The sequence below is a fragment of the Accipiter gentilis genome, chromosome 3, assembly GCF_929443795.1.
Source record: "Accipiter gentilis chromosome 3, bAccGen1.1, whole genome shotgun sequence".
NCBI classification, from domain to species: Eukaryota; Metazoa; Chordata; class Aves; order Accipitriformes; family Accipitridae; genus Astur; species Astur gentilis.
This window is the reverse complement of record NC_064882.1, coordinates 47171625-47197909: the sequence shown is the minus strand read 5'-3', so window position 1 is coordinate 47197909 and position 26285 is coordinate 47171625. Positions and strand designations below refer to the sequence as shown.

Below are 26285 nucleotides of genomic sequence, written 5' to 3'. Positions count from 1 at the left end.
ACCGTCTTCTGCACCATTTTCTTTAAGCCTATCCCTATGAAAGCTGAAGAAGAAAGAAAACTTCCCTGTTTTAGAGTGTGGACAGCCTGCCGCAAGGAGGGATAAGCTAAAGCCATCTCTGCACATCTGCAGCAGCATCAGTTGAAGAGGAGGCAACTTCTATGCTTAAGGACATAAGAGAGAAATAACAACAAACAAAAGGGTAATAGGGTTGGGAGGCCTGATTTCATTTACATCTTCTTTCCTTTCTCCTCCTCCTCCTCCAGCTTTTCCTCCTACAGCCTTTCGTGAAGTTACAGCTACTTTGTACGCTGGCCGAGCGCCAATCTGTGCAAGTTACACTAATTTACCGCTTCCATTCAATATGCAGATCTTGTCATTAATTACTCCATTGCTGGTCTTAGCCAAACAAATTCAACAGGCGATGAACCTCCTCACCCCAGGACTGACTTACGCGCCTGAAGCCAGCGGGCTAATGAGGCTCCGGAGGAGAGGGAAGACTGCAGGCAGCTACTTACATTGTCAGCTGAAGCTGAGCGCCGAGAAAAATAAAAGAGGAAAATAAATAAATAAAAAAGAGCACCCAAAATCTGTATGACTGAAAGAGGCACGTTTAAATGCAAACTCTCCATATGTGCAAGAGTCTGTCAAGAAATGTACAGTTTCACTTTTAATTACTGTGAGGGGAAAAAATAACTAAGAAGGAAAACAAAATAAAAAAAGCTTCTAAACACTAGAAAAGTACCAGCTACAAAAATTAATTGCCTATCAGGTGTGAACGGCCCTTCGTGGCCCGAAAGCCAGGGCTAAAGCCACCGCTTGGACATCTGTCAGCTCTGAGCAGCCTCGCGGCATGTTTGCATTACAAGCTGTCCTCTTGCAAGCCCCAAGTCCTGCCTCGTCTGTCAGTGAGAGTCATCTGCAACCCCATTATTAACACCCAGGTCTTCTCTATGCACTTCAAAACCTTAACCAGATCCCCCCATTTTTAAATGGCTGGGGAAAATAAGGTGCTTAAAGCTGCGGGTGGCAGCTGGGAACAGCAGCACGGCTTCTGCTCCGTCTTCACTGTCCGAGTCTTAGGCTGAATTTCCTAAATGCAGATAAATCTTCCTCCTTGGAGACTTTCATCCTGGGGATGAAATACAAACCCAGGGTAAAAGGCTACAGCCCAGCAGCCACCTTGCACGTGTCACCCCTTACAGCAAAGGGAGATACTGCGAGCGGCCGGATTTGCTCCCTCCTGGGCTGAAATCTAGGTGGCCAAACACAAGCCCTCCCTACACCTCATATACCCCATCCTGTCCCCACTCTGCCACCACAACCGATTCTGTGGTCGAACCGTAAACCTGAGCACAGAAAGGATGGAGGCTAAAAAGAAAAGCAAACGATAGCAACTCAGGGAAAGAATAAACAGCCTCAGGATTTGGTTGTGTCAGGGGAGTAGCTGCTTCGGCCAGAAAAGAAACGATTCTTTTCGGCAAGACCTTAATCTCTCTCACAATGAGCTAAACCATACTGAATTATTTTGCATTAGCTATAGGGGAAAAAAAACCCCCAAGATGTATATAGGCAGCATCGTGTATCGACTGATAGGCAGTAAACCTGTTAATGCATAATCTGATCACGTCTCTGCCGGTATCTATGCAGGGTGTTTAATTGACCCCCGAACACCGGGACAATTAGCACGGGTGCAACGGCACGCCAGCGCGGTTTTGCGGGTGAGGACAGCCACGCTCGCGCAGCCAGAGCCCACCGCAGGCACATTAAGTCTCTCTTGAGGAAATCCCATCCCCCTATGTGAAATGCAAGACTCAAACTGTTTTTATGCTAGAGCAGGCTGCCAATTTTGTCACTAAATTTCACAGATCGATTGGCATAAATGTTACATTTTAATTTTAACATTTGAAACGTTTGGGTTTTTTTTTTTTTTTAAATGACAAGAGGTTCCAGTTTATCCTTTACAGCTAGTGAAATTGGGCTCATCTGACAGCTCTCGGCTCCTCTGACAGCTCTGGATTTGGGCCGATTTCATTGTCAAATTGATCGTTAACTCATTTTTGTTTAACCTTTTCTTTTAAAATGCCCCATACAAAGTTACCACCAAACCCTTACGCACGACAACAAATAGTAACAGCCGCGATGATTTCTCCTTTTAGGTGCTAGCAACCCTGCTATTGCCATTTGCGAAGGAATCATTACCTTTAAGTACTATGCCATGGTCCACTGGGTTTAGGAAGATTAAAATTAGCAGAATTTGTTCCTTCAACCATTTTAATACACGTGATCTAATAAGCTGAGCCGAGAGCTGGCAGGTAGGAGGACCAACTACCTTCTGGCACCAACTTTGGGCGATTGTGGGCAAAACTGCATGCCTCAGTTTCGCTATCATAAAATGGGGTTAATTAACCATTCCTGTTCCTGAAGACAAGCTGAAGTTTCAGCATTAGGAAGACAGGCAGAATTATCTCCCTTCTGGCTTTCGCTATTGAGAGCACCCAAATGCTTACAAATTTCACAATAACAAGTACAAACTAAAAACGCCCTTAGCAATAACCCCACAGAAAGCACCCGCCGTTTTAATTAATCAAGATGAGAGCACACGACACCGGCCTCGCTGTGCTGTAGCTCGTCACGTTCAGGAAGCAACTTGTAAAACATGCAAATGAAAAAAACCAAAACTGTCCAAAGATGAAATCTGAGAGTTGCAGAAGTTGCATTTTGCAGGCAATGAGCTCATCTTGGTCCTCCTTTTCCAGAAGGGAAAGATAAAACTGAAGATGTTGCAGGGTGCTGGGTGAACAACGTTAAATAGATAAATAACCTTGAGCGCAACATCCATAGGGCAGGCTTTACAAGATGAAGCCCTTGCTAATGTACGACAGGAAAGGAGGGAACCCTGTGTGAACGTGTTGCGAGGAGGTAAAGTGGAATGGGGAGAATTGTCTGCAAGTGCTAAAAAATGCATTCCTTGGTACTCGCAAACAAAGTGGGGAGAGATGTTAAAATACTTACAATGGGCGTTCCAAAGGGAATGTAACCTATTAAAAAAAAGAGATGCATGCATTTTAATATGCAGTTTGGGGATGGAAAAAAAGTCACATCTAAGACATCTAACAGTATAGGGTAGAAGCCACACCAGGCATGACAGGCTGCACTCACTTCTACCAGCTCTATACCACCACGGGGATGTCTGTGGACCTACACCTGATGCACCAAGCATCAACTAGAGCAGCCTCCTGATTTTTGCCCAATCTCCTTCCCATCCTCTATTTGCTTTTTTTGGGTTGCGGTCTAAGAGTTTCCCTGAAACTTATAAGATCGAGACCCTAGCTTACTCCAGTAACCCCAGCCTGTGCCAGCATGTGGCATTAGCACTTTAGAGGGCATCGTGTCGTTGAGCTGGGCTAGGCAGCCAGCAAAACCCCAAATCAGCAGAAGCGAAGGGATGGCAGCTCAGACGAGGAGCTGCTCGGTCCGGACCAGGAGGAGATGGATGCTGCCACGCTGGTGCTAACTGAGCTGACCTAGTGGCTTGCTGCCATGGAAAGGGGGAGATCCTGCTCCCCCCTTCCCAGGCTCAGTCACGCAATCTGTTCCCTCCCTCGTGCCAGCTCTGTTGCTCATCAGACCCTCCCACAACCTACCCTCACGAACCCAGGAGAAAACTCCCCAGCTTTCTGTGCCCCTTCCTCTCTTGTTGAGCCTGGTCCCACCGGGATAGCATGCTGAAGATGCTCATGAAGCCATCTAACAAGCTGCAGAGCCCATGCCAGTTAAGGAGCAGGACCATGCCACCATCGGTGGGACCTCCCCCTTTCACCATCGGCTTTATCAACCTCTCTGCTACCGATTTTATACCAGGAGAGCTCATTTGTTTCTAGGTGAGTAGAAAAAGGAACAGGGTATAAGCTGAAGAAAGTGTATTTGCATCATGGAGGAGAGAGGGACTATTTTAATCATAGGTTTAAGTTAAAGCTCTCTATATTAGAGATAAGCCTTTACCCCAAATCTTATTGAGCACCACAAAAATCAAATGCTTCACATTTTTCCTCTGCTAAGCCTGCCAATTTTTGTGCTAATTATAATTCATCTCTATGACTTCCACTAGAAGGTCTCAGAGCATTTTACCAATATTACTGAATTAAGCTTCATGGATCCAATTTACAGTCAGAAAGGGCAAAGACCTGAGAGGAAGAAAAATTTTAAAAAAAATACAGAACAAGGCAGCAAAGCAGTGGGTCCTAGCTTTTCTTCCCTCCACTTCACCCTCAACATCATCCTTCTTCAAAGAGCTGGAGAACAAAATCCACCAACCCTGTTATTTTTCCCCTGTGCCCAGTATTCAGGTGAAGACATTCCCCCCCCAAAATATGGAAAAGGTCCTATTTAATTAAATAGGTCCTTTGGGATAGAACCAAGGCTGCACTTGCATCCTCAAGAGAGCTACTATTCAACACACAGCAGAGGTAGCTGTGGACCTGTGCATGGCAGAGAGACACCCCAAAGTGGGAAGGAGGAGGTGACAATTTAATAATTAAGCAGACCAGTTAAGCCATGGACAAGCTGATCCTTCCTGGGGTCCCAGTGCCATGGCTATTAGGTACAACCACACGTGGAAAAATAGGGCTCATCCCATTCTTTCCTGGAGAGTAACACCCTAAGCTGCTCGTTGGGCACCAAGCTTCGTTGTTTACTACACAGTTAAAATGCCTATTATAGTGATGGATACCCCAAAAATGCCAGAAAGGGTATTAGCTTGAGCCCATGTTAAAATATCTGAAGGAGGGGAAAAATATTAAGCACTAGATCTTGCATAGGCATTTAGAATCTTAATTCTCCTTGACTGCAAAGGGATTTAGGCATTTGAATTACTTTCTAATCTCGGTCTAAATGTTTACAAGATGCAATTCAAAACCAGGAGAAAACAAAAAACATTTTGTACAAATTCCCAGTAAAATTAAGGATTGTCTGATAGGGACATACTATACCTGACATTCGGAAAGGCATGAAGATGGTCTCATTTGTATCGGGATGGATGATGGCCTGTAAAACAGTCAGCAGACAGACACAGTGAAGGCACAGCAACAGTTGGCAAGGCACAGTGAAGCCAGCACTCAGCCTCTACAAATAGCACCTTCAACCAGAGAGAACAGGGGGACTTCATGCATCTCGGCACCCTCCTTGCTTTTGCAGCTCCGACCAAAGGCAGTTACTGTTCAGCAGCCTCCACAAAACCTCGTCCTACATCTGCTTTCTCCTCTCCTTAAATCATTTAGCGTAAGTTAATAATTTAGCAGTAAATAATTTAACCTGAAATACAGAAAGTGGCTCTTTCTTGGTACTATAATGTCCTCAAAGGCCACCCAGTGCTGTACCTTAACCCCAGGGAGGGCAAATGCAGATTTAGGAGGGGAAAAGGGAAACCTATTTTCTGTCCCTGCCTGTGTTCAGCATCTCCACCGAGGTGCAGCTTAATGTCCTAGCTGAAACTCTGCCCTATGAAAGAAAGGAAAAGCCCTCACTGGCAGAGGGATGGTGAGGGCAGGGCTGCCTGCTCGGGAGGGAACGAGGGTGTAAATCACTTTATGCTGTTTGTGAAGCAAACAGGTCACAGGAGATGCCTGTAAGGACTTGTGTGGCTCAGCCACGATGGATGGATTCAGACTGAGGAACATCTTCCCTGTCTGAAGGTACACCTGCATGAGCCCACACAGCACCTCGTAGGAAGCTTGAAATTCTGCTTCAGGATCTGGCTGAGTTGGAATAAAAACGTGCAGGTATAGTCCGCTCCATTTGTCACCATAAGGGCGACCCAAATAAAATCCCCTCACACGCCAGGGGATTTGCATTTGCCAGATAATTCAACCTTTATGTATACCTGCAGCTTTTCAGCCAACGCTGGTGGCTGTGGACAGCCCAGCCTTCACGGAAATCCTAAATCTCTTTTACTGATAAACAGACAAAGAAGCTTACTTGGCCCATTTTTACCAAATTTTACAGTGGGCCCAGGAGGCTGCACTGGCATTAACTGCCTGGGATGAAAAATCAATCCCCTAGTGATCTGGGACTGCAGAGGAGGAAGGTACGACACAGTTACAAACCTTACCAAAGAACTGTCAAACTATTTTCAAAAGACTGGAGACAAGAAATCTCTTGACTAGACAGGAAGGAGAAAATGAAGACATCAAAATATATAAATACAAAAAAAAAAAATCAGACTCTTTGGTGGCAACAGTGTTCTCTGCATTTACATTTCTGTGGCAAGACAAAACAGCAACTGGCAAAGTCAATAACGGAGAAGAGGACAGCATCACTTAACAAAAAGGAAAAAAGCAGCAATAGTTGAAAGCAGTAATGAAATATAAAAAAAGTGTATTACCTGCTTTATCTTTTGAGCTCCCCACAGCTAGAAAAATAAAAGAGAACATTGCATTTAAAAAAACAAGCAGTATAGTTTTATACCAAACCACAAATATTCATCTTTTAGCTGCTGTAGTAAACGAATGCAAGGGACTGCTTTAAAACAGACTCATTTTCTGCATCCTTCCAGGATGTATTTAAGGATCCTTTACACAGACTGAGCTCCTTCAAATCTGGGTGGCCAGTAAGACCAGCAAGGCAGAGAAATATTCTTTCTTATATTGAATGGTAAGAAAGAATAACAACAGCCAGACTTCACGCACTGCTATAAGCTTTACAAATCAAGAATTATCTCGGTAACTGCCGCACGTAGATCTCAAGGTAAATTTAGCACAGCCTCTCCTTGGACGAGCTTCCTGCGGAAATCAAGGCTTGCTGGGGAACAAAGGTGGAGCAAGCCCTGCAGGGAAATGGAAGAAGTATCTCTTCAAATAAAACCTGGATTCAGAATAAGCCAGCCACTGGTTTTCATTTTTCAGAAGAAGGGAAATGCACCAAAAAACGCTTGTGAAGAGGAAAAAAATCTCATTTAAAACTCTCACAAATGCCTACTGTTATTTACTGACTGTAATTCAGCAGCATCAAAACACCTCAAATCAGGGTCAGACAGTGGAGATCTACGAGCACCGAGGAAAAAACACCCTATGTGAGGTGCAGGTAGAGCTAATGAGTAGTTGCACATCAAGAGATGCTCTGGCATGTACATAAACCCATAGTTTGCCCCCTGCTTAATAAAGCCAGAGGGCTTTCCTCCATGAATTATGCCTAAATGCAAATTATAATCTCAAAAAAAAAAAATCCCAATTTTGATATCTGTAATTCTAGAGGTGGATGAAAAAACAGGACTGAAATATCACAACAGATCATTGCTTTTACTATGAAAAACTGTTCTGTTCAGCTCAGGTCTGACTTGAACTTCCAGGCACCGGCTTGTGTTACACCTCTGTCTGACAGCCTCCGGTGCCGTCTATTTTTGTTCTTCACACAGGTACCTGGAGCTGTTAAAGCCACCCTTTAACCTTCGCTTAAAGAAAAAAAATTCAGAAAATTCATCTGAGCCAGGAGACTGGCTGTTTCATTGGCAAGGCGTGTTTGCCAATCTTTTTAACCACCCTCGTGGCTCTTTTACATCTTTCCAATTTGTCAACATCCTCTTGAATCGAGGACGCCAGAAACCAGACAAATTATTCCAACAACAGTTGTACCAGTGCCAAACCAAGGGTAGGCTAACCTGATGAGTTCTGCTCTTGCTGTTGATAAATCCAAAGACGGCGATAGCTCTTTTTGCTTGGAGAGCTCCCAATTACCCACCAAAATACCTACCCAAGTGCCATGCACATATTCTGCAATAGAGGCATTCACACTTAAGATTTTATCATTATTATGGTATAAATTAAGCCCTGTTCTGCCATTCTTCATCCAAGGTTTAGTGCCTTCCCCAAATATAAATCCATCAAAATACTGTTGGAATACAGTAATTACTTTATTATAAATAGCATAAATTGACCCACTGATACCAGCAACCCCAGTATTTCACTCAAATTCAGCTCTCACTCCAGAAATGAAGCTCCGTGATGAACTCCACTGCATGTGATGAGTTACTGGAATATCTAAATGTCACAGGCTGATGCACATATCCACAGGGCTCTTTCCTGAGGAGAACTTCCCTTTTTAAGGAAGATCATTATTCCCCATTTTACAGTTGAAAAACAGAGGCTGAAGGATACAAAGAGACAATCTTTGTGGTTGGCAGAGGCAAGGTGTGTCTACCCTCACCAATCCTAAAATGCAAAGGGTGGGATGCTGCATGCCCAGAGAGCTACCAGGTCTCTTCTGCACCTGCCTGCCCACCAGCTCGAGAACTTCCATGGGGTGAAAGTGGAAGTCCTCGAGCTGCAGGTGACTACCCAAAGTGTCCCAATAACCCTGTGGCTGCCCAAGGCTCGCGTATCTTAGATGTGAAACAAAACCATGGGATTTTCCTCTCCAACTGCAAGCACCAAGACTAGCAAAAAGGAAGAGGGATGGTTTCTGAGCCAGCGCTATGGCTTTTTTGGTCAAATTATCTAATTTCATTAATTGATCCCAATATTTATGCATTTTCCTGCTGCAGTGCAAATATTGTTAGAACATGCTATTTCATTACTTCTCAGAAAGAGACTTTACAAGATGCACCTGATGAGTCACCTAAAGATTCTGCCAGCTCATTTTCACTTTTTTATCCTCTAATTCATTTTCTGTCTGCAGCATTTTTCAATAGCTCCAGTACTCTGACGAGTCTTGCCAGCTGGGGGGCTCGTTTCTGAGAGCAAGTCTCTATTTTTGCTGGGGATTTCATTCACGCTCTCTCCGGCCATCTTCGAGAAGCAGCCAGATTTTGATCTCATTTACACTAGCGTGAATCCAAAGCATCTTCACTGGAACACGTGGAACGACTCCAGATTCGTGCTCAATTTTTGTTAGATTTAGGTCCATGATCTCTAAATATAGTCAGCCTGCACTGGGTGGATCTCCTGTAATAGATGATCTTACTTTACATCAGCTTTGCTGTATATTACTGGCTCAACGCTACATTGGGGTTTAGCCACCAGTCAAATTTGGGTGCAAGAACCAAACCTGCTCATACATGGGTTTACACCAAAGAAGTCTGGAGGACAAGGGGGCGAGAGCGTTGGACCACTGTTAACATATTTCACTATCTGCCCAGCAACCTAAGCAGGCAGCAATGGGCAAGTTTGTCCAGCCTGTGGCCACTGCAAACTTCCACCAGGACAGATAAGGCTCTGCTTCATGGAGATATCCTTCATGGTTATGGAGCAATCGGCTCCAGGACCATTCACAAGAGCTCCCAGCACCAGCGCTTCAGGACACTGGACTCATGGATGAGATTTCCATCCATCCTTCCCAGGATTCTCTTTTTTCTACAATTTTTCAAGGAAGATATACTCACTGCTTTGCTCACCACCTACAGCAGATAGCTTTAAAACCCCGAACTCAGGAACTGAACTCAGTTATACAGAAACATTATGTGCTTACGATGTTTAAGGAAGGGTATCAAAGACTGCCATGATCTAAAGAGAACCAAAGCTGCGGTAAGGAGCTAGAGACTGGAATAACTCTTGGGGAATAGATATGATCTTTGGTTGACAGGACATTCATTAGCATTCCTTATTTAGCAGCAGAATCGCAGCTTAGAGACAGTTTTTAGAAAAAGTATGTATTTAAAGAATATATCCAGCCCAAATCTATTAGCTAACACCTGCCACTATAAAAACAGTACAAAGAGTACCAGTTATTCTTAAGAGATTAACCTCCCTCCTATTAAATACAGTAAGACTTCATGGTCCTGGACTCAAAGATGTGATTTCTCTCCCCCCCCCCCCCCCCAGTTTCACTTAGATTAGAAAACCATGTTTACAAATTGTTCACCCTTGTTTACAGCAGGCTCCAATGCTGCTAAAACAAGGAGCCAGCTCCACCCTACGCGAGTGCAGTTGGCTGTATCCAGACCACCTACTACATCGCTGAAATTGGCCTCGGTTGTCTAAGGTCAGGAGAGCACTGACAGATTCACACCACGTACTCCCTTGCATTGCCAGCAACCACCTCCCTACAGTCAGCGGAGGCACAGAGGCAATTTGATATCAGGAATCTGTAATAGATGCTCTAACGTTTCCTCCCTCGATGGTACGTGCCAACAGGATTCAAGTCCCTTGCTCAATACTGTAGTAGATATCAAAATGATCTTAAATCCACGGGTGCGTGCTCTGGATATGCCACGTCAGGAATAACTCTACGGAGAAAAGCCCTTACTGATTAACCACATGTTGAACATGCATAATGACAAGGCACAGTTATTTTCAGAGAGCTAATGAGGAGTCACGTGGTAGATGAGCCCTACGTGTAAGAGAAAACACAGCAGTTTAAGCTCTGCAAAGATTAAGTGGTCTACCTGTGTTAGACTTTACGCCATCATCACAACAGTTTGCAAAATTCCCTGTGGTGGGTTGACCCTGGCTGGATGTCAGGTGCCCACCAAAGCCGCTCTATCACTCCCCTCCTCAGCTGGACAGGGGAGACAAAATATAATGAAAAACTCATGGGTTGAGATAAGGACAGGGAGAGATCACTCAACCAATTATGTCACGGCCAAAACAGACTTGACTTGGGGAAAATTAATTTATTATCATTCAAATCAGTATGGTAAAGAGAAATAAAAGTAAATCTTAAAACACCTTCCCCCCACCCCTCCCTTCTTCTCAGGCACAGTTTCACTCCTGATTTTCTCTACCTCCTCCTCACAGCAGCACAGAGGGACAGGGAATGGGGCTTACGGTCAGTTCATCACACGTTGTCTCTGCCGCTCCGCTCCTTCCTCCTCAGGGGCTGGACTCATCACTTGTCCTCTGCTCCAGCGTGGGCTCCCTCCCATGGCAGACAGTCCTCCACAAACTTCTCCAACGTGTGTCCTTCCCACGGGCTGCAGTTCTTCACGAACTGCTCCAGCGTGGGTCCCTTCCCTGGCCTGCAGTCCTTCAGGAACAGCCTGCTCCAGCGTGGGTCCCCCGCGGGGTCACAAGTCCTGCCAGAAAACCTGCTCCAGCGTGGGCTTCTCTCTCCACGGGGCCACAGGTCCTGCCAGGAGCCTGCTCCAGCGTGGGCTTCCCACAGGGTCCCAGCCTCCTTCGGGCATCCCCCTGCTCACTAGATGACCAGTACAGGCTGCACAACCTGCACTCCAGCAGTGCTTGCTTCTCTCCATTGACTTTAAGATGGTACCTACATGATTAGTTCTGGCTCAAATTGGGTTTGGCTCAAAACGTAAATACATCCCAAAGAGTCAAGCACCTGCAGCTCGTACCGACTTCAGCATGGCTTGCAAAGATACGGTTTCTTTGGATTCCAATGGGAATTTGATGAAAGTTGAAGATTTTATGTTAGAACATTTAGGAATCCAGGACTTAAGCACTACACTTTTTCCAAACAGATCTCCCACAAATCTAGCTGAGCAGATCTGGGCCTTTCCCAGGGCCACCACCTTGAATCAGAAGCACTAAGCAGCAGCTCCACTACACCCCATCAGCAGGGTTAGCTCACATTAATCTTCATTATAAGGTTAAACATACTGGGAAACTCACATGATCCCGTTTGCCAGCAGTACCATGGGACACTTCCATTTGAAACTCCTCCTTGCAGCCCTTTTGGCAAGAAGGTAGAGTCTGCAACAAGGCAGCTAGAGAAGACCATCCATCCATGGCCTCACCACTGAAGCCCCACGCACTAAAATAGGAGGTCCACCCTACATAGCGGGTGCTTTTCCTTGACATTATTTCACTTTTATTTCACTATGCTTCTGAGAGGTTTTGTTGGGTTTTAAGCTTATACGGTTAAGGATGAAGATCTCCCAAGTGCCCACTGCATTGCACTCACCAACACATCATCCTCTCTTACAGCACCACATTTTTCCCTACTGCCTTCCTAGTTATTATAGGCATTTATGGTGGCCAGTCCACTACAGGCAGCATCTCCAGAACCTGCCAGCAGGTAACACGAAAACAAGTAAGGATCTATCTATTTTTAGCATTTCACTAAAACTAAACACCAGTGCCAAACTCAAGGCAGTTTCGTGCAGCCCGACAGAGCTACAACGCGTTCTGCTTCACTCTCCACCCGTACTTTCTCCTCCAGGAGTGTGATCACTCATGCTTTCCGTGGCTTTCTCCCACTTCTCTCCAGCTTCAGTCCCAAAATCCCACTTCTTGAAAAGTGATATTTAACATAGAGACAAATGCACACCACAAACTCCAGCCAAAGCATTCAGTTAGGGCTGAATGCTTTTAGCAAGATTTATAGATATACAATGATGGAGTCCCAGACCTTCTGGTTCCACATTTAATGTCAGCTGAATGTCTGTAAACCTGGCTGGTGTGCCTAGCCCTACTGGCTAATATATATGGAATGAGATGTCCGGCTTTACTAAGAAACATGTAAAACAAAGTAACATAAACCACTGTCTATACTTGCTCCTCAGTAGCAAATTTCACCAATGGACCTTTTACAACCTTGCTCCTAATAACCTTTATGTTAAAAAGGTTTTAGCTCTAAGGAGATAAAGCTCAAATGACCCATTGCATGGGGTAAATCACAAAGGGTACCTATACATTTTCTGCCTTGCACCTGGCTCTGAAATAAGCCAGCAGAAGAGGTACCAAAAGCCACTGCTCTTCTTCGATGCCAATGGGAAACTCCTTCCCCATCCTAAGCATTGTTGAGACACAGTGCCATGAGCTGCTGCCCATCTGCAGAACCATAAAGCCTTCGAAGAAGTCCACGCGTTGAAGATCATTGGCTGAGATACCTGCCTGCACTGCAGCATGGCAAGGCAAGTGCCTTGGCGTTGGGAACCGGACTGAAAACCACAAGCGATTCCAGTGCAATACATAGATTTACACAGATACAAAACCAAGCGTAGGTGGAAACAGAATCAAGTCCTGACTGATAAAAAAAGATAGCACTTAAATAACACTTTGCAGCTTCACAGCACTCGATAAACATTAACTAATTAATCCTCACAGCATTCTACTGGAAAGACTTAAGCAGAGAAAGAAGCGCTCAGAAAACTATTAACTTGCACCAGGGTTGCAGAAGTACTTGGATGCCATTACATTGTTTAAAGTACAGCTTTGGAAACCAGGCTTTTACCTACACAGAGCTTGCGAATGTAACTTGATTTGTAATCTAGATGTGACTCTAGATAAACTGTCTTAATCCTCAAATGATGAGATGAAGCAAAGCCAGTTTGTAACTGAGTAAGAGCATCAACAGGAGCTTTTAGCATGGTTTCTTTAAGGTGCATTAACCTACAGCACTTCTGCCCAAGCTCCCTAAGTGCCTTTTATCTTCTGACAGTCTGGAAATAATGCCCAAAATGTTGGACGCATCTTAGACCGTCTTAGTGCCACAGAGAATATTTAGATTGCAGAAGAGAGAAGGTCCAAGTTCAGCCCTTGCCCAGCAAACAGGCTACTTTCTTGCGAAGACAAGAAAGCAGCAGGACAACCGATATATCTACGTTTTATTGTATCCTGCAAGAGACCAGAGGGGAAAAAAAAGTACAGTTTACTGCAAATGGACCTCTTCGCTCTTCATCAACACTGTTAAGAAAAGCTATTATTCTCCAAAAGGGATGCTGTTTAGACTCTGATAGATTCATTGTTCTCTGCTGTGTCTGGGACAGCATGAGCGGCTCTTCCCGCTGCTAACATGATTGAAGGAAGAACACAGTAATAAATATATGCCCATTAAGCTGGTGAGCCTCTTTTCACTTCACTGATACTAATGGGGAAGAAATGAAACAGTTTCAAAACAGCAAGTTGCCAAAACTGCATTTGGAAAGGCTGAAGAGTGAGAAGTCACAACTGACACACCACAGTTCATGCTCCGCCAACGCTCGCAGGAAGGGGCTGGCTGGAGAATAGCAAATGTCTGTCTCCAAGGGACAATTTCAAAAAAGCTGCATTTTTCCTCTCACTACAGATCATTCAGTTTGGTTGGGGTTTTGGGGTTTTTTTTCCTTCCAACCACCCCCCCTTATGCTGAAGGGGTGAAGCTTTCAGGGTGGAGTTTCTAAGGGTACAAAATCGAGTAATAGAGCTGTCTTGCTGCTATCTTGTTTCCTAACAAATAGGTATTCGTGGATCTTAACACGCATGTATAAATAAAGATACAGTCAAATGAACAGACAGATTTCCAGCAGTAAATCTAGGGACCTGTGTTGGACTAGATGACCTCCTGAGGTCCCCTCTAGCCTGAATTAACTTATGATCCTACAGCAGACAAAAAGGAAGATCGGGATGAATCAAAAATCTATAAACACTTGGTGTCTCGAAGCTACTAGGATTTTAGTCAGCAAAAGATCCACAGCTCAAGACGTTTAGTCTTGGTCTTATGAAACCTGGATTAACTTCCTACCTCCATCACAGACTTATCTCACCTTCAGCAGCTCAGGCTGGTATATGTTTATGGTACCACAGCCCCACCATCCCTCCCCATCCTAGGTGTGCACTCCATCCCCTACATGGTACAGACACCACAGAGCAGACAGAAAATATAGGGAGCTGCTCAAGTCAAAAAATGAAGTATTTTGGGAGTGGGGGAAGGGAGCTTCAGTTTTTATTAAGAACAGCTCTCTGAACCAGCTGTGCCAGGGCAAGCCAGCAAGGAGGTGGGAACACATGGCCGGGAGGCAAGGAGGCAGAGACATGGCAGTGCTGACTTAGATCAGCTCACGCTGCCATGGCATCGCACTTTCCCTTGCAATATTCTGGGCACAGAACAAATTTGTACCAGTTCACATATAAAGTTCAGGGAATGATAAATTTAATGGGTACCATCTTTATTGTGGGTGCATATTAAAGGACAGAGTCACCTCCATAAGACTAACGTGTACAAGGGTTGCATTTAGTTAATTATACAAGTTTTTCAACCTCTTATTGGCCCCATGCTGGCATTAAAAAGTAAAAACCTTGCACAGAAAAAGCATCACTCACTCTTGAGAGTCCTTGTTCAATACGCACGAAGCGCCCTCAGACACTTATTCTGTGGCTCTTTACCTCTCTCTGCTGGCAGGACCATAGGGAGAAGCCGGGGTGCCAGCCTGAGATCAGGACCGAAGGGACAGAGGGGAGGTAGAAGAGGGCAATGAACCTTCATCACCGTATTTCTTAGACTGTATTCTACTTCTTGTTTAGATACCAAGTTTTTAGGACAGAGTGGTATGAATCTACAAATGGGGCAAATCAGGGCTCTGATCCTAACTTGCTCATCAGCCTAATATCACTGCAGGCTGCTGCTCCTCAATATTTGCAGCGATATTAGGCTGATGAGCAGTGATATTAGGCAGTGATATTAAGCTGATAGCTTAGCAGCTATTTCTACCCCATTTTCAAAGGCAAAAATGATTCAGCGCACAACGGAAAGGACACGTTTTGCTGGGCATGTCAGCAGTGTAGTTCAAGCATGGAATTAGTGCAGGGAATTCTAGCTAAGAAAATAAAAATACAAGGCATTTGGGGGGAAAAGCTGAAAGACTAGAGCAGCCTGAAGTTCATAATGAAATCTCCCCAGCACTGATACCTTACTGCAGTCGTTCCAAGGCAGATCTTCGGTGCCTGAACACTGTTGTCCACATCCGACATTCATCAGCTTTCAAAGGGGCTTTTCTGCCATGCACATTTCTGCAGCACTGAGCACAAAAATCACACAGTAAAAAGCAGCTGTGTCGTAAAACGGGAGTGATTTAAATCTCTCTGTATCTGATAGCCGCCGAGTGCTGCTTCTCTTAACTTTTACCACTGCTGACATGCCAGCATCAATCTGTTCCTCCAATCTGTGCTGGTCTGTTGGACAGGTTGGGAAAGGGACTCAGACACAGAGAGGACACAGATGCAATCCTACAAATTAGTGAAAGAAGCCTGAGGATAAAGGACAAAAGCCACATCATTATGCCCTGCAGTTGGTACAGCCTTTTGGTTTGAGGCTAAACCTCAGCACCAACGCTCCCGAGCTAGTGAAAACGTCCACTTTTAACCAAGCTGGCTCTTCATCCTTGTTTATCAGGCTGATATTTTACAGCCCTTGTTTTTATAAGAGAAACTATTCCCTCAAATGAAACCTTTTTACTCCAGCGGAGATTCCCTCCAGGAGGCAGTTTGGGGAATTGCCTGCCCTGTTTAGAATTGGATATGTTACAGTCTATACCTTCTGCTGCAAATTGGCTCCCAGTGCACTTGTGTGTGTCATTTTCACCTACCCACTCGCAGATCGCACCAGCCACCAGAGCTTCGTGCGAAGGGCCGGATTCTGCCAACCCCAGGAGCCACCAGCAGAAACCATCATTAAAAACGGCTTGCAGCAGTGGGCCTTTTAGCACATCTCTCTCTTGCCACAGAGCGGTCTGTAAGGAATGCAAGCTAAAAAGGTTGCTTAGGTATAATGAGAGACCACTTAAATGAGGAGCACAAAGTCCAAAGAACATACGATCAAGACGAAGGAATCCTTATAGAAGGGCAATAATACAACAGTACCTACGGAGCTGGAAAAGACAGGATATAAATGACAACTGAACCAGTTTCTCCCATCAACATGAATCCTACACATTTCCTTTTTTTCCCCCCTTTCTAAGGAACCTACGGTTTTCTAGCTTCCTCTGGAACAGGGAGATGAAAGGGGATACATGCCATCAGACGACACACCAGCACGTCAAACACACTTACCCTCTGCAGAAGGAGCCAAATGAAGGACATCGATGGATGCGGTCACTGAACAGAACCAAGCAATAGGAAGTTTAGTAAACTCACCAGTTCTCTTGAAGTTTTCACAGAAAAAAATTATACTTCTAAACCCTTATAAGAAACAGCTGTTTCTTCCATCAAACACTTCTGGATCCGTGGAGTTCCATCACCCAACACAGAGACACGCAACCACCCAAAATCCCCCTCCAGGAGACCAAACCGCCCCAAAGCCTTCAGGAAGTTTGTTCTCCAGTCACGTTCTCCAATCCTGTTTAAAATATCTAAGCCAAATAACCAAGAGAACAGAAATACACCCCAAAAGGTTGCATTACCAAGAATATCTTTTTATTTAGAGAAAAATTATGAAATCATAAGAGCCTGTCAGAGAGGGGGCTTAATTACAGTGTGGGGTATTTCCGCTATACAGAATGTTTTTGGTTGGTCGGGTTTTAATAAGTGGAATGTGAAATGCTCAACTTCACATCTAATAAAAAACAAGTCTGGCACTTAAATATTCAAAGAAAAAGTTGGGTATATAAACTAAGCTGAAGAAGTGGAGACTGGAGCACGTTTTCTTGCTCCAATATGTAGCACTGAATAAATACTTATCAAGCAGCTATTCATCCTCTGTTTTGCTGACTACATAATTGATACACCTATGATAAAAATCATGTTTTTAAAACATTTTTCTAATGTAGGAAAAGACCCTATAGTTTCTCTCAGTAAAAAGCTATCAGCAGTCTAGCAGCTATTGACAGTTAAGAGATCAATGCTTCATTTTTGCTAATGACGCCCAAGAAATAGGTTTTTACCACCTTATGTTAATGGTCATTTTCCCAAGCAGTGAAATCACTCTAGTTCAAGAACAAGTACAAGAGCTACTGGATAAGTGTGAGAGACCTGAAAGTGGAAGAGATGTAGGTGTTGGCAGTGTTACTGTCCATGAATCACTCATAGAAAGTAACTGGAGCAAAGCAGCATTTATTCTGGACAGTGGCTTAGAGATGGTCATAGGGAACTGGAGCGAAGTACAGTTATGGCTCTTCAGAGTTTTTTTCTTTAGATGACTATGCCTCTTCAGTGGTTTTTTTTCTTTAGGTAGTCCATAATTGTTCCATTTCAGCTCATTTTGAAAAATCTGCTCTGAAAATGCAGAAGAGAAAGACTCACTCTACAAGAACCCTGTCAAGAAGATAAGTGTGGAGGAGATACTTGACGTTACATAGCTTTAGGCTCTTATATTTTCCATTTTTCATGTGGTGAAACCATTTCAGCAAGCAATATAGATTGTGCTGAGCTGTTGTTATGCTTTCAGCTACTGCCTGCCATCCTTCATGAGAACCACGAATTTCTGAATGAGGAAAAAAAAAGGAGTTTGAACACTGTCAAACAAGCCATACCACGAAAGTGGATCAGTCAGGAGATTAGCGAAACGACTCTGTCAAAACAACTTGTCTTCTTGATCTCAAAGCTGATATTTGGCTGGGGGGAGGATCAGGGGGGTGGGTTCTTAGAAAGTTAATGCACTAAAACTCTGCCCAAACTGTTGTTTTTAAAGGCTTCTAAGGTGATCATGATTTTAATTCTGATTATGAAGCCTAGCAGCCCATTCAGGCATCTCTTCACACACGTGCCATACCCAATCCATGCCTGAAGAGCCTGTTATAAGGGTAGCAATTGCATCTCTAAGGGGCTCTAAGAGCCAAACCTGAACTGACTCTTAAACAAAGAAGATAAAGTTGAGTGCTTCTTTCTTAAGCATCACATGAAGCTCTACCCAGACTTTTTGATGAGTAATAATAGCAAATTAGCTTCTCTAAGATACAATTGCATTACCATATCAGATGAGCCGAGTCACTACTCCAGTATACACTCCTAGTCCACAGTGAACACAAGGTGATTAGCTCTGTTCACAGGCAGAGTGGTGAAAAAAAAAAGAAAAAAAATTCAGTCAAAAATCAAATTAACTCTCATCTGGTCTTCTGCCAGCATGTGGCAACTTCATCAGTGCATCAGAGGTGTGTATGACACTCAGTTATCAGCTACGTAAAACATCAGACGTCTCAGTCTTTTATTCCAACATCAACCCATGCACACAAGCCACAAAGTGGGCACCTCTCCAGAGCTGCATTGAATCCTTTTCCCAAATTAGCACTAGAACAACTGCAAATTGTTAATGCCTTGTAGCCAGAGTCCATCCTGCAGATAGCGGTGTACAGAAAAGCCATAAAAATGGTAAAACTTAGCTTGAGGAAAGCAAAAAATGTATTCTCCCAGTGTCTTTGGTTCACCTGTAGAAAATTTGGGGTGATATCTATGCAAGTGAGATGCTTCTCCTCCCCCAAAGCAATCAACCAGCACATTGTATGTTCTGCAAATGCACCAGTAATTAATGAGACACAGCTGTATATATCTGGCACACACATATTTAATTCAGCACTGGCAAGCTTGCCAGCTACCCACATCTCCCTGCACACTCCCCTCCACCTTCCCCTCTGCCGCCAGAGTTAGGAAACAACCGATGCTCAGAGTGCAAGTTTTGTGGCATACACTGACAGCAGCATCCAGCTCTTTGTCCTCCATGCAGAGACAACAACCACAGCCCTGTTTCCATCAGATTTACTGTTATATCTTCCTCTCCGTCTCAGAGAAGGGAAGGGGAGTATTTGGCTAATCAGTGTGAGAAGTACCCAACACCTGATGTCACCACAACCTTAGCATTCAATGAAACTCCATTTTCATACAGATCATCGGGGCCTTTTAGTTCTTTGATAGAAATGGTCATCACTGGCAAAGCTGAAAGTTCAGTGTTATTTTGTGATTGCAGCACAGCAGTAAACACAAAGGCAGAATGATACCACGTGAGCTGCATGACAAGAAGATGCCCCAGGGGATGGAAACAACTAATGCCAATAAAAGACTACAAAGATCACCTTTGATGCAAAGAGAAAAGCACATAACAATATCCACCTGTGCAATGATTAATTGCAGTTTTCAATTCTCCTACAGGAGAAGTTTGTTTCTAAATTGGTGGGTCTGCTTGAGAGGATGAAGATATCCACCCATTTGGCGATAATCATGCTCTCAGAAGAGATAATCAGCAACCACATTTGAAGATTTTCACCTGCTTCACTGCAACCATACACAGGCAAGTAGTTTAATCAAGTCCACTCAAGAGCACACTTGGAAGAAGAAGAGCATTCAGACAAGAGGGACTCAGGGTTTTCAGGTGTCCCTTGAGGAACATCACCATCATGGCCTAAGAGCTGGCCAGCCCATCGTGCCACACTGGAAAGCTCCCAATTAACCCAGTCAGAAGTTCCCATTCACCTTCACCCAGGTGGATCACAAGAATGCCAAACAGCGCTTGATCCTTTTATTGCCCACTTTACCTCCGGTTTCATTACAATCAGCAGCTCCAGGAGTAAAGAAGGACTGATACCTGCTGGCTTCATGGATCCTTTCTCCAGGTTAACAAGGCAGCTCCAGCTGCTTTGTAGTTGTGGTTGCTCCCATCGCACTGCAGCCCAGGCACACTGATTGTCATCTGCTTTCAGGTCCCTTCCATCTTCACCCTTTTTAGAGTGGTTGTGGTATCTTGGGTGAACATTCAAGTCTCACAGACTTGCTGGGATCTACCCATAGCCTTCTAACCTCTCCCTGTGGCTTGGTTTAATTAATGCAGCAAAGCACAGTTAAATACAGTAACAAGCACATGATGCAATTCCACCCCAGGCTCCTCCTGGGAGAGCTACTTTATCCTACAGTCAGCAAAACTACTTAAACCGCCTGTAACATAATTGACACTGTGATCAAAGTGAACCACGTCAAGATTTTACTACAAAAAAATATTTTTTTTACACGGATGTCTAACATTTCTCCAGGAAAGGCATTTTTGGCATCATTTTCTCCCTCCTCCTCTGCCCCATACCTTTATTTTACACTCAGAACCCTCCAACTTGCATAACAAGGTTCACCTCATGTGTACATTGTCATGACTGAGGGAAACAAAAAACACAATACTTTTGTTTGCTCGCTCTCAATGCCATTCTGAATGAAGTCTGGGTATAACCTAGGTCTGTCACTATGCAAACGCAAAATGTAGGTCAAAAGTCTGTGTGGTTTGCCACAGCAAATGACTTGTATTTCTAAAGGCAGATGGGAACTGAGTCATCTGCTGCTGCATCATTCCCTGCTTCTCTCCCTTCCTCAACCCCTGTTTCTTTTTTCTTGCCATCAGATTATGGTTGAAAGAATGCAGTGACGCCAAAAGACCAGGAAAGCAATGCTTTGTACTGCACATTGTGCAGGGAGAAGATATTTCCCGTTTATTTTTTGTTGAAGCCATGCCTCTTTCCCAACACAACACCTACCACACAAGTAGCCACTTTCTAAAGCGAATGCAAATTTTAATTTTCTCCATTTACCTGTTATACTTGTCTTTCATGAGAAGAAATTATCACACGTGAACAGGAAAAAAAAAATAAAAGAGGTTATTTGACCTACAGGGCATGGGAGAAGAGCTCTCTACCGTTTCCACCACTGTTGACATGGGAGGTGCGCTGGTCCTTTGGCACGCCTGCTTCTTATATCTCCCGAAGCAGGTCTGCCAATCAATTCATGCTGGTTTTTATATTACATTAAATTACATAGGACTGAAGTCTTTTGTGCTAGATGCACAAACAAGCACTGCAAAAAAGCTCCTGTGTCGGTGTTATGGTCAGGTGTCTACACGTGGACAGATAAGGAAAAGTGTTTGAGATAATACCCACAGGAAGATCGATGACTTTTGTTTCATCCTACTGATTTGGAGGTAAAAGGCTCAAAAAGCAGTCTAGCCCCCCTGCAATACTCATCTCTGCTTCCACAAGTTTCATGTGTTCATACAGATGAATATCCAACAAAGGTCCAGAAAACAGGACAGACAGGGTCTTGGAGAGATCACCCAGCCCACCCCGAAGCAGAATCAAGTTCTACCAAAAATGACCCTTTTCTCAAAAACTGCCTAAACCCTGCTAAGACCTTTGCATCAGTGGGGCTTCCACAACCTCCTTCAGCTTCCATCCCAACAGTAGGAACATCACCCAACAAAAAGTACCACTACTGATGGTATAATCTACAACATAAGGACATCCGGAGGGTTATACATAATCCAAACAACATTTATTTCCCTGAAGAAACACAGCAATTATTATAACCAACAGGAACACAGTAGGAGAGGGGGCTGATGCATCACAGTTGCTGGTACAAGAACCTACAGGACTGACAGCAAGGTTTCCTTCAGCTAAGAAAAGAAAATTACTTTTTTTTTTTTCTTTTAACTGTACAAATACATTTTGCAAGGGAAAGGGAAGCAATAGCCTTGGCCCAAGGTAATCGTTAACTCCACAAGTCAGAAAGTACGAACTTTCTACTTATTCTAAATAAAAAACTTGCATGTTCGTATTGCAAGCCCCTTGCTATCACTTCTGCTCAGCAACATTTATAACGTTGAAACTTCAGAACAACCCAAATTCACTGTAACACACTGGCAGTTGAGCTGCAAGGGACCAGAAGCAACATTCCAAAAGTCAGCAATCAACTCTACAGAGCCGGTATGGGATTTTACCAGCAGAAACACCAAAAGTGTCCTGCAGTAGTGCATTTGACTGTAGACCCAGCCTAAAAACGCCACCTCATCCTCCCCACTTTAGATGACAGGAAGAACTAGGAATTGAGCAAAGGCTTCTTCCTCTTACCTCTTTGTTGGTGACTCCCGGGGGCAAAGTCCCATGTTTGTAATCCTCCAACAACTGCACAGCTTCCTTCAGACGACTCTGCAAATAAAACAGCAATGTGGTCAGCAATGCTTGACCTGCACTGAATTGTTTTATTGAAGGCAATGAATTAATTTATAGAATTAATCTTCTTTCATGCAAACCTTATGAGGGGTCCTTTTACCCGTATGATATAAAAGTAAAAAGGATGCATGGATACTTGTTTTGCTGGTTGGCACAGCCCTGCTGTTTTAAATCTAACTACTGAAGTATAGAGGAAGAAACAAAAGAGAAAATAGAAGAAACTCCCCCTCGCAATGCTTCTATAGAAGACATCAACAAAAACTTGAGTGTCTTCAGTGCGGTACCAGAGATCTGATAAATCTTGGAGATGTGAATGAGCTCTCACTTAAAGGTAGAAAATAGTTTAAAACAAAATGGATACATTCCGGTACAACACAGAATACCCATCTCAGACATTGGTATCACCACATGCCACTCTCAGATTTATATCTCCCAGTGAAACTGCTTAAATCTCCCAGGGCATGTACTGGGGAGGTACAGCCGAAGGGAAGAGCAAAGTAGAAGCCTGCACATATTAAGCATCACCACTAAGAACTCGGTGCCCACTAAAAAGTTATAACACAGCAAGTTTTAGCCCAATCTCAGCACAGCCACATAAAGAAAAGCAGCTCCACTGGGCCTAGCATTTAACAGCATGCAAGGCAACATTAATAGTACTGCTTTGTATCTGCACACTGAAGTCTGAGTTGAGTTAATTTATCTGAAATACCATGACATTTTAATATACTTCAGACAGATCTGAGAGTGCCACTACACTGAACTGCTGACCTGTGCTGCTTTTTTACAGCGCCTGTTACACACTCATTTAGACGGGGTTTGTACAACCAGTTATGTTCTCTCTAAAAATACCGAAGTCAGTCATCAGTGAAGTTAAAGTTAGAATCTGACTATCGCCAGCGATTCAAATATATGCATGTATAAATAAAGTTCTTCCTCACATTGTGATAAAATAGAAGAATAAATACATTTTGTGTGTTCAAGGGATCACAAGAGCATTAAGCCATGCTACCAGCCTGTCAGAATCATCAATTTACCCCCAGAACAGTTATTCATATATGTATAGAAATATAAAAGAACGTTCTGCAGTTGAAGCAAAGTTTATAATACTTTCAAGAACTATATATATAAAAATTTCAAGAAATACATCTATATTGTGTGTTTATATATACTACATTACATAGTGTGTATATATATATTCAACATTATATATATATATATCTTGAAATAATAAAAATAACCCCACAGAGCAGAAGTAGACAGGTAGAAAGATTCTTTGATTAGTCCAAGCCAAAAAGGAACAAGCCAGGATATAAAGAACGGCTTTGGTGGGGTTAAATCTGCTTATCCAAGCCTGCAGAAAGCACCAGATCACCGAGTAATGGCTCCCAAATATTTGAAGCCAAACAAATCACTCAGCTAAACATTTTCAAAAGCCTCCTGCAGGTTATCTGTCATCCAGATGAGTAACATAGGCTTCAGTTTGACATTTTGCACTAGCTCTGTTGTTCTGACAGCTTTTCTAATATTAGTGCCAGAGGACTTTTCATAAATACAGAATATTTTGTCTAAAATAACATAAATGTGCTGGTGGCTTATCTCAAGCCCTGTGCTTTTAGTGTAATCATGTCAAGGTTCCTCATCGTCACTGCAAGCTCCACTCTCACAACTCTCCTGCAAATAAGGCGAGCGTCCCTGAGCTCATTATGTGCTCGCTTCCATGGGATCGGTTGCAGGGAAACTTCTCTTCTCCTTTTCATGCAAACATCAAAGAGTACTTTGTTGTTTCCTTGGAAGCGCCAGCAGCTACGCCAACCTGAAAGCGGCAATTAATGAATGACTATTGTCCTTAAAACATTCAACACGCAAGACATATGGAATAGTGGCAATTCCTTCACTTTGCAGAGCAAGCGGGTTGGGATCAGATCCACAGCCGTTTTTACACTGACTGAGCTCACATCATCATCAGCGCCACATTATTTCCAGCCCTGGTATTTTACATATTTTATATATTCTTGCACTGATTAGCAGCTACTCAGCAGAAGTGGAGAGTCTGTACAAAGACGCCAAATGAGGCTTAGCATCAGATAGGAACGACCTCTGCAAAAAACTACATATTCTTGGCAAAACGTGGGCTCAGAGATGAGGCTTGTTCGTGTTTGGTGCTAATGCAGAGGTAGTGCTACCAGCCGAAGCTCACATGTGTAGTGATAAATTTACTGTTTTCTGGCCTATTTCTGGGTGTGTTGGCCTGAAATTGGCTCCCTCTTTGACTCAGCCTGTCCCATGCTCCACACCTGACATGCCCCTGCAGAAAGAGCTGTTGATTGTGCTTCTCGCACTTTGCTAAGCCACTTGCTTGGGACTTCTCAGTGCTGCTCTGGATTTGTCCTACCAGATGGGGCTTAGCTCAACCTGCAGATTCAGGCATCACCCTCGATTGCTGGTGCGTTCGTTTCCCATTCCGAAAGGGACTAAGCTATGCTGAGAGCATGAAGGATCTCAAAGAAAGATAGTTAAGGCCAACACTGGACTATATTTTAGTTCTAGGTGTGAGCACTTTCTTTTGCTCTTCTATGCCCATTGTATTGGGGCATTGTGAAATTCAGAAAACTATATTCACCAGTTTTTACAGATTTTACAAAGAGTGTAGGAAATGAAGGAGGATTGAGTGTGTCCAAGAACCTTCCTCCTTCTTCAAAGGCTAGGCAATCACCCATTTCACCTAAAAAGCTGGCTGTGGAAACACTGCTTTGCTCCAAAAATGACTTTATATATAAAAGCTTTCATTACAGGTTCAGAAAAAACATCCACCCAACTCAAACTTTCTCCAACAGTGGCCACAAGCAGGTACACAGGGAAAAGCAAGAAGGCGGCAAGCAGAAATAATGTCTCCCCTAAGCACCTTCCCAGCCTCCCACTGTTTCAGCCAAGGCTGATGAGGTTTCTGTGGATTTAGTGATCTTCAGTGGATTTCTCCTCCAGCTGCTTGCTCTGTATCCCCTTGAACCAAACTGCCTTTATCCAACAGACATAAGAGACAAGCTGTATATAGCAACAAAAATTTGTGTCTTAACTTTTAGCCCCCTTCCCTTATGCATACATATGCTAAATCTGTCTTAAAACTTAAACTTATCTTAATAAAAAAATAATGAGCAAGTGATAAAGTGAATATGTGAGTCCTTTCCTGGAAGGAGCTGGCATTCTTTAGGAGCGTAAGTACATCCTGAATACTTCAATGGATAAGGCAAGTAACAGGTCATACTTTTCCACATCTATCGAATATCCCAGGCAGAGAAATGAGTCATTATTTAAGCCAAGTCCTCTTGACATTGGACAAAAAGGAAAAGTTATTAATTAGGATGTTATTTTTTGGTGATGCTGCACTGGGTGATGTAGTGGTCCTCCAGAAGGGCTGAGGATGTCATACAAAAGAAAAGCTGACCTCGAGAAACAGACACATGGGAAGAAATCCAATAGCACAGACATGTGGCCATGCTCTTTTGGGCGAGCTCAAATTCCTGCAAGACCCTCAGGGCTCTGTGGCCGCAATGACCAACTACAAAAAAGACCAGTTGTGTTGATCACTGGAAAGCTATGAAGCCCTGCAGGCATGATAAACAAATAGGATTTTTAGGCTGTTTCAGGCATTTCCAACCTGTGTAGAAAAGTTATCACACAAGATCACAACAGGACTTGAGCGTCTTGAAGTTGTTCTTGATAGCTTCTTACC

At 43.6% G+C, this 26285-nt stretch overlaps 1 protein-coding gene across 3 annotated transcripts in view; it reads right to left on the bottom strand.

Moving 5' to 3' along the window:
* SFXN5 (sideroflexin 5) overlaps window positions 1–26285 on the bottom strand; it is a 101130-nt gene that overhangs the window by 55278 nt on the left and 19567 nt on the right. For all 3 annotated transcript variants that reach the window (XM_049794367.1, XM_049794387.1, XM_049794378.1), the window contains exons 3-6: window positions 22454–22531; window positions 6383–6409; window positions 4992–5046; window positions 3016–3041 (exon numbers count right to left, since the gene is read on the bottom strand). In XM_049794367.1, coding sequence (XP_049650324.1) covers window positions 3016–3041; window positions 4992–5046; window positions 6383–6409; window positions 22454–22531 — 186 coding nt within the window. The remainder of the gene's footprint in view (window positions 1–3015; window positions 3042–4991; window positions 5047–6382; window positions 6410–22453; window positions 22532–26285) is intronic.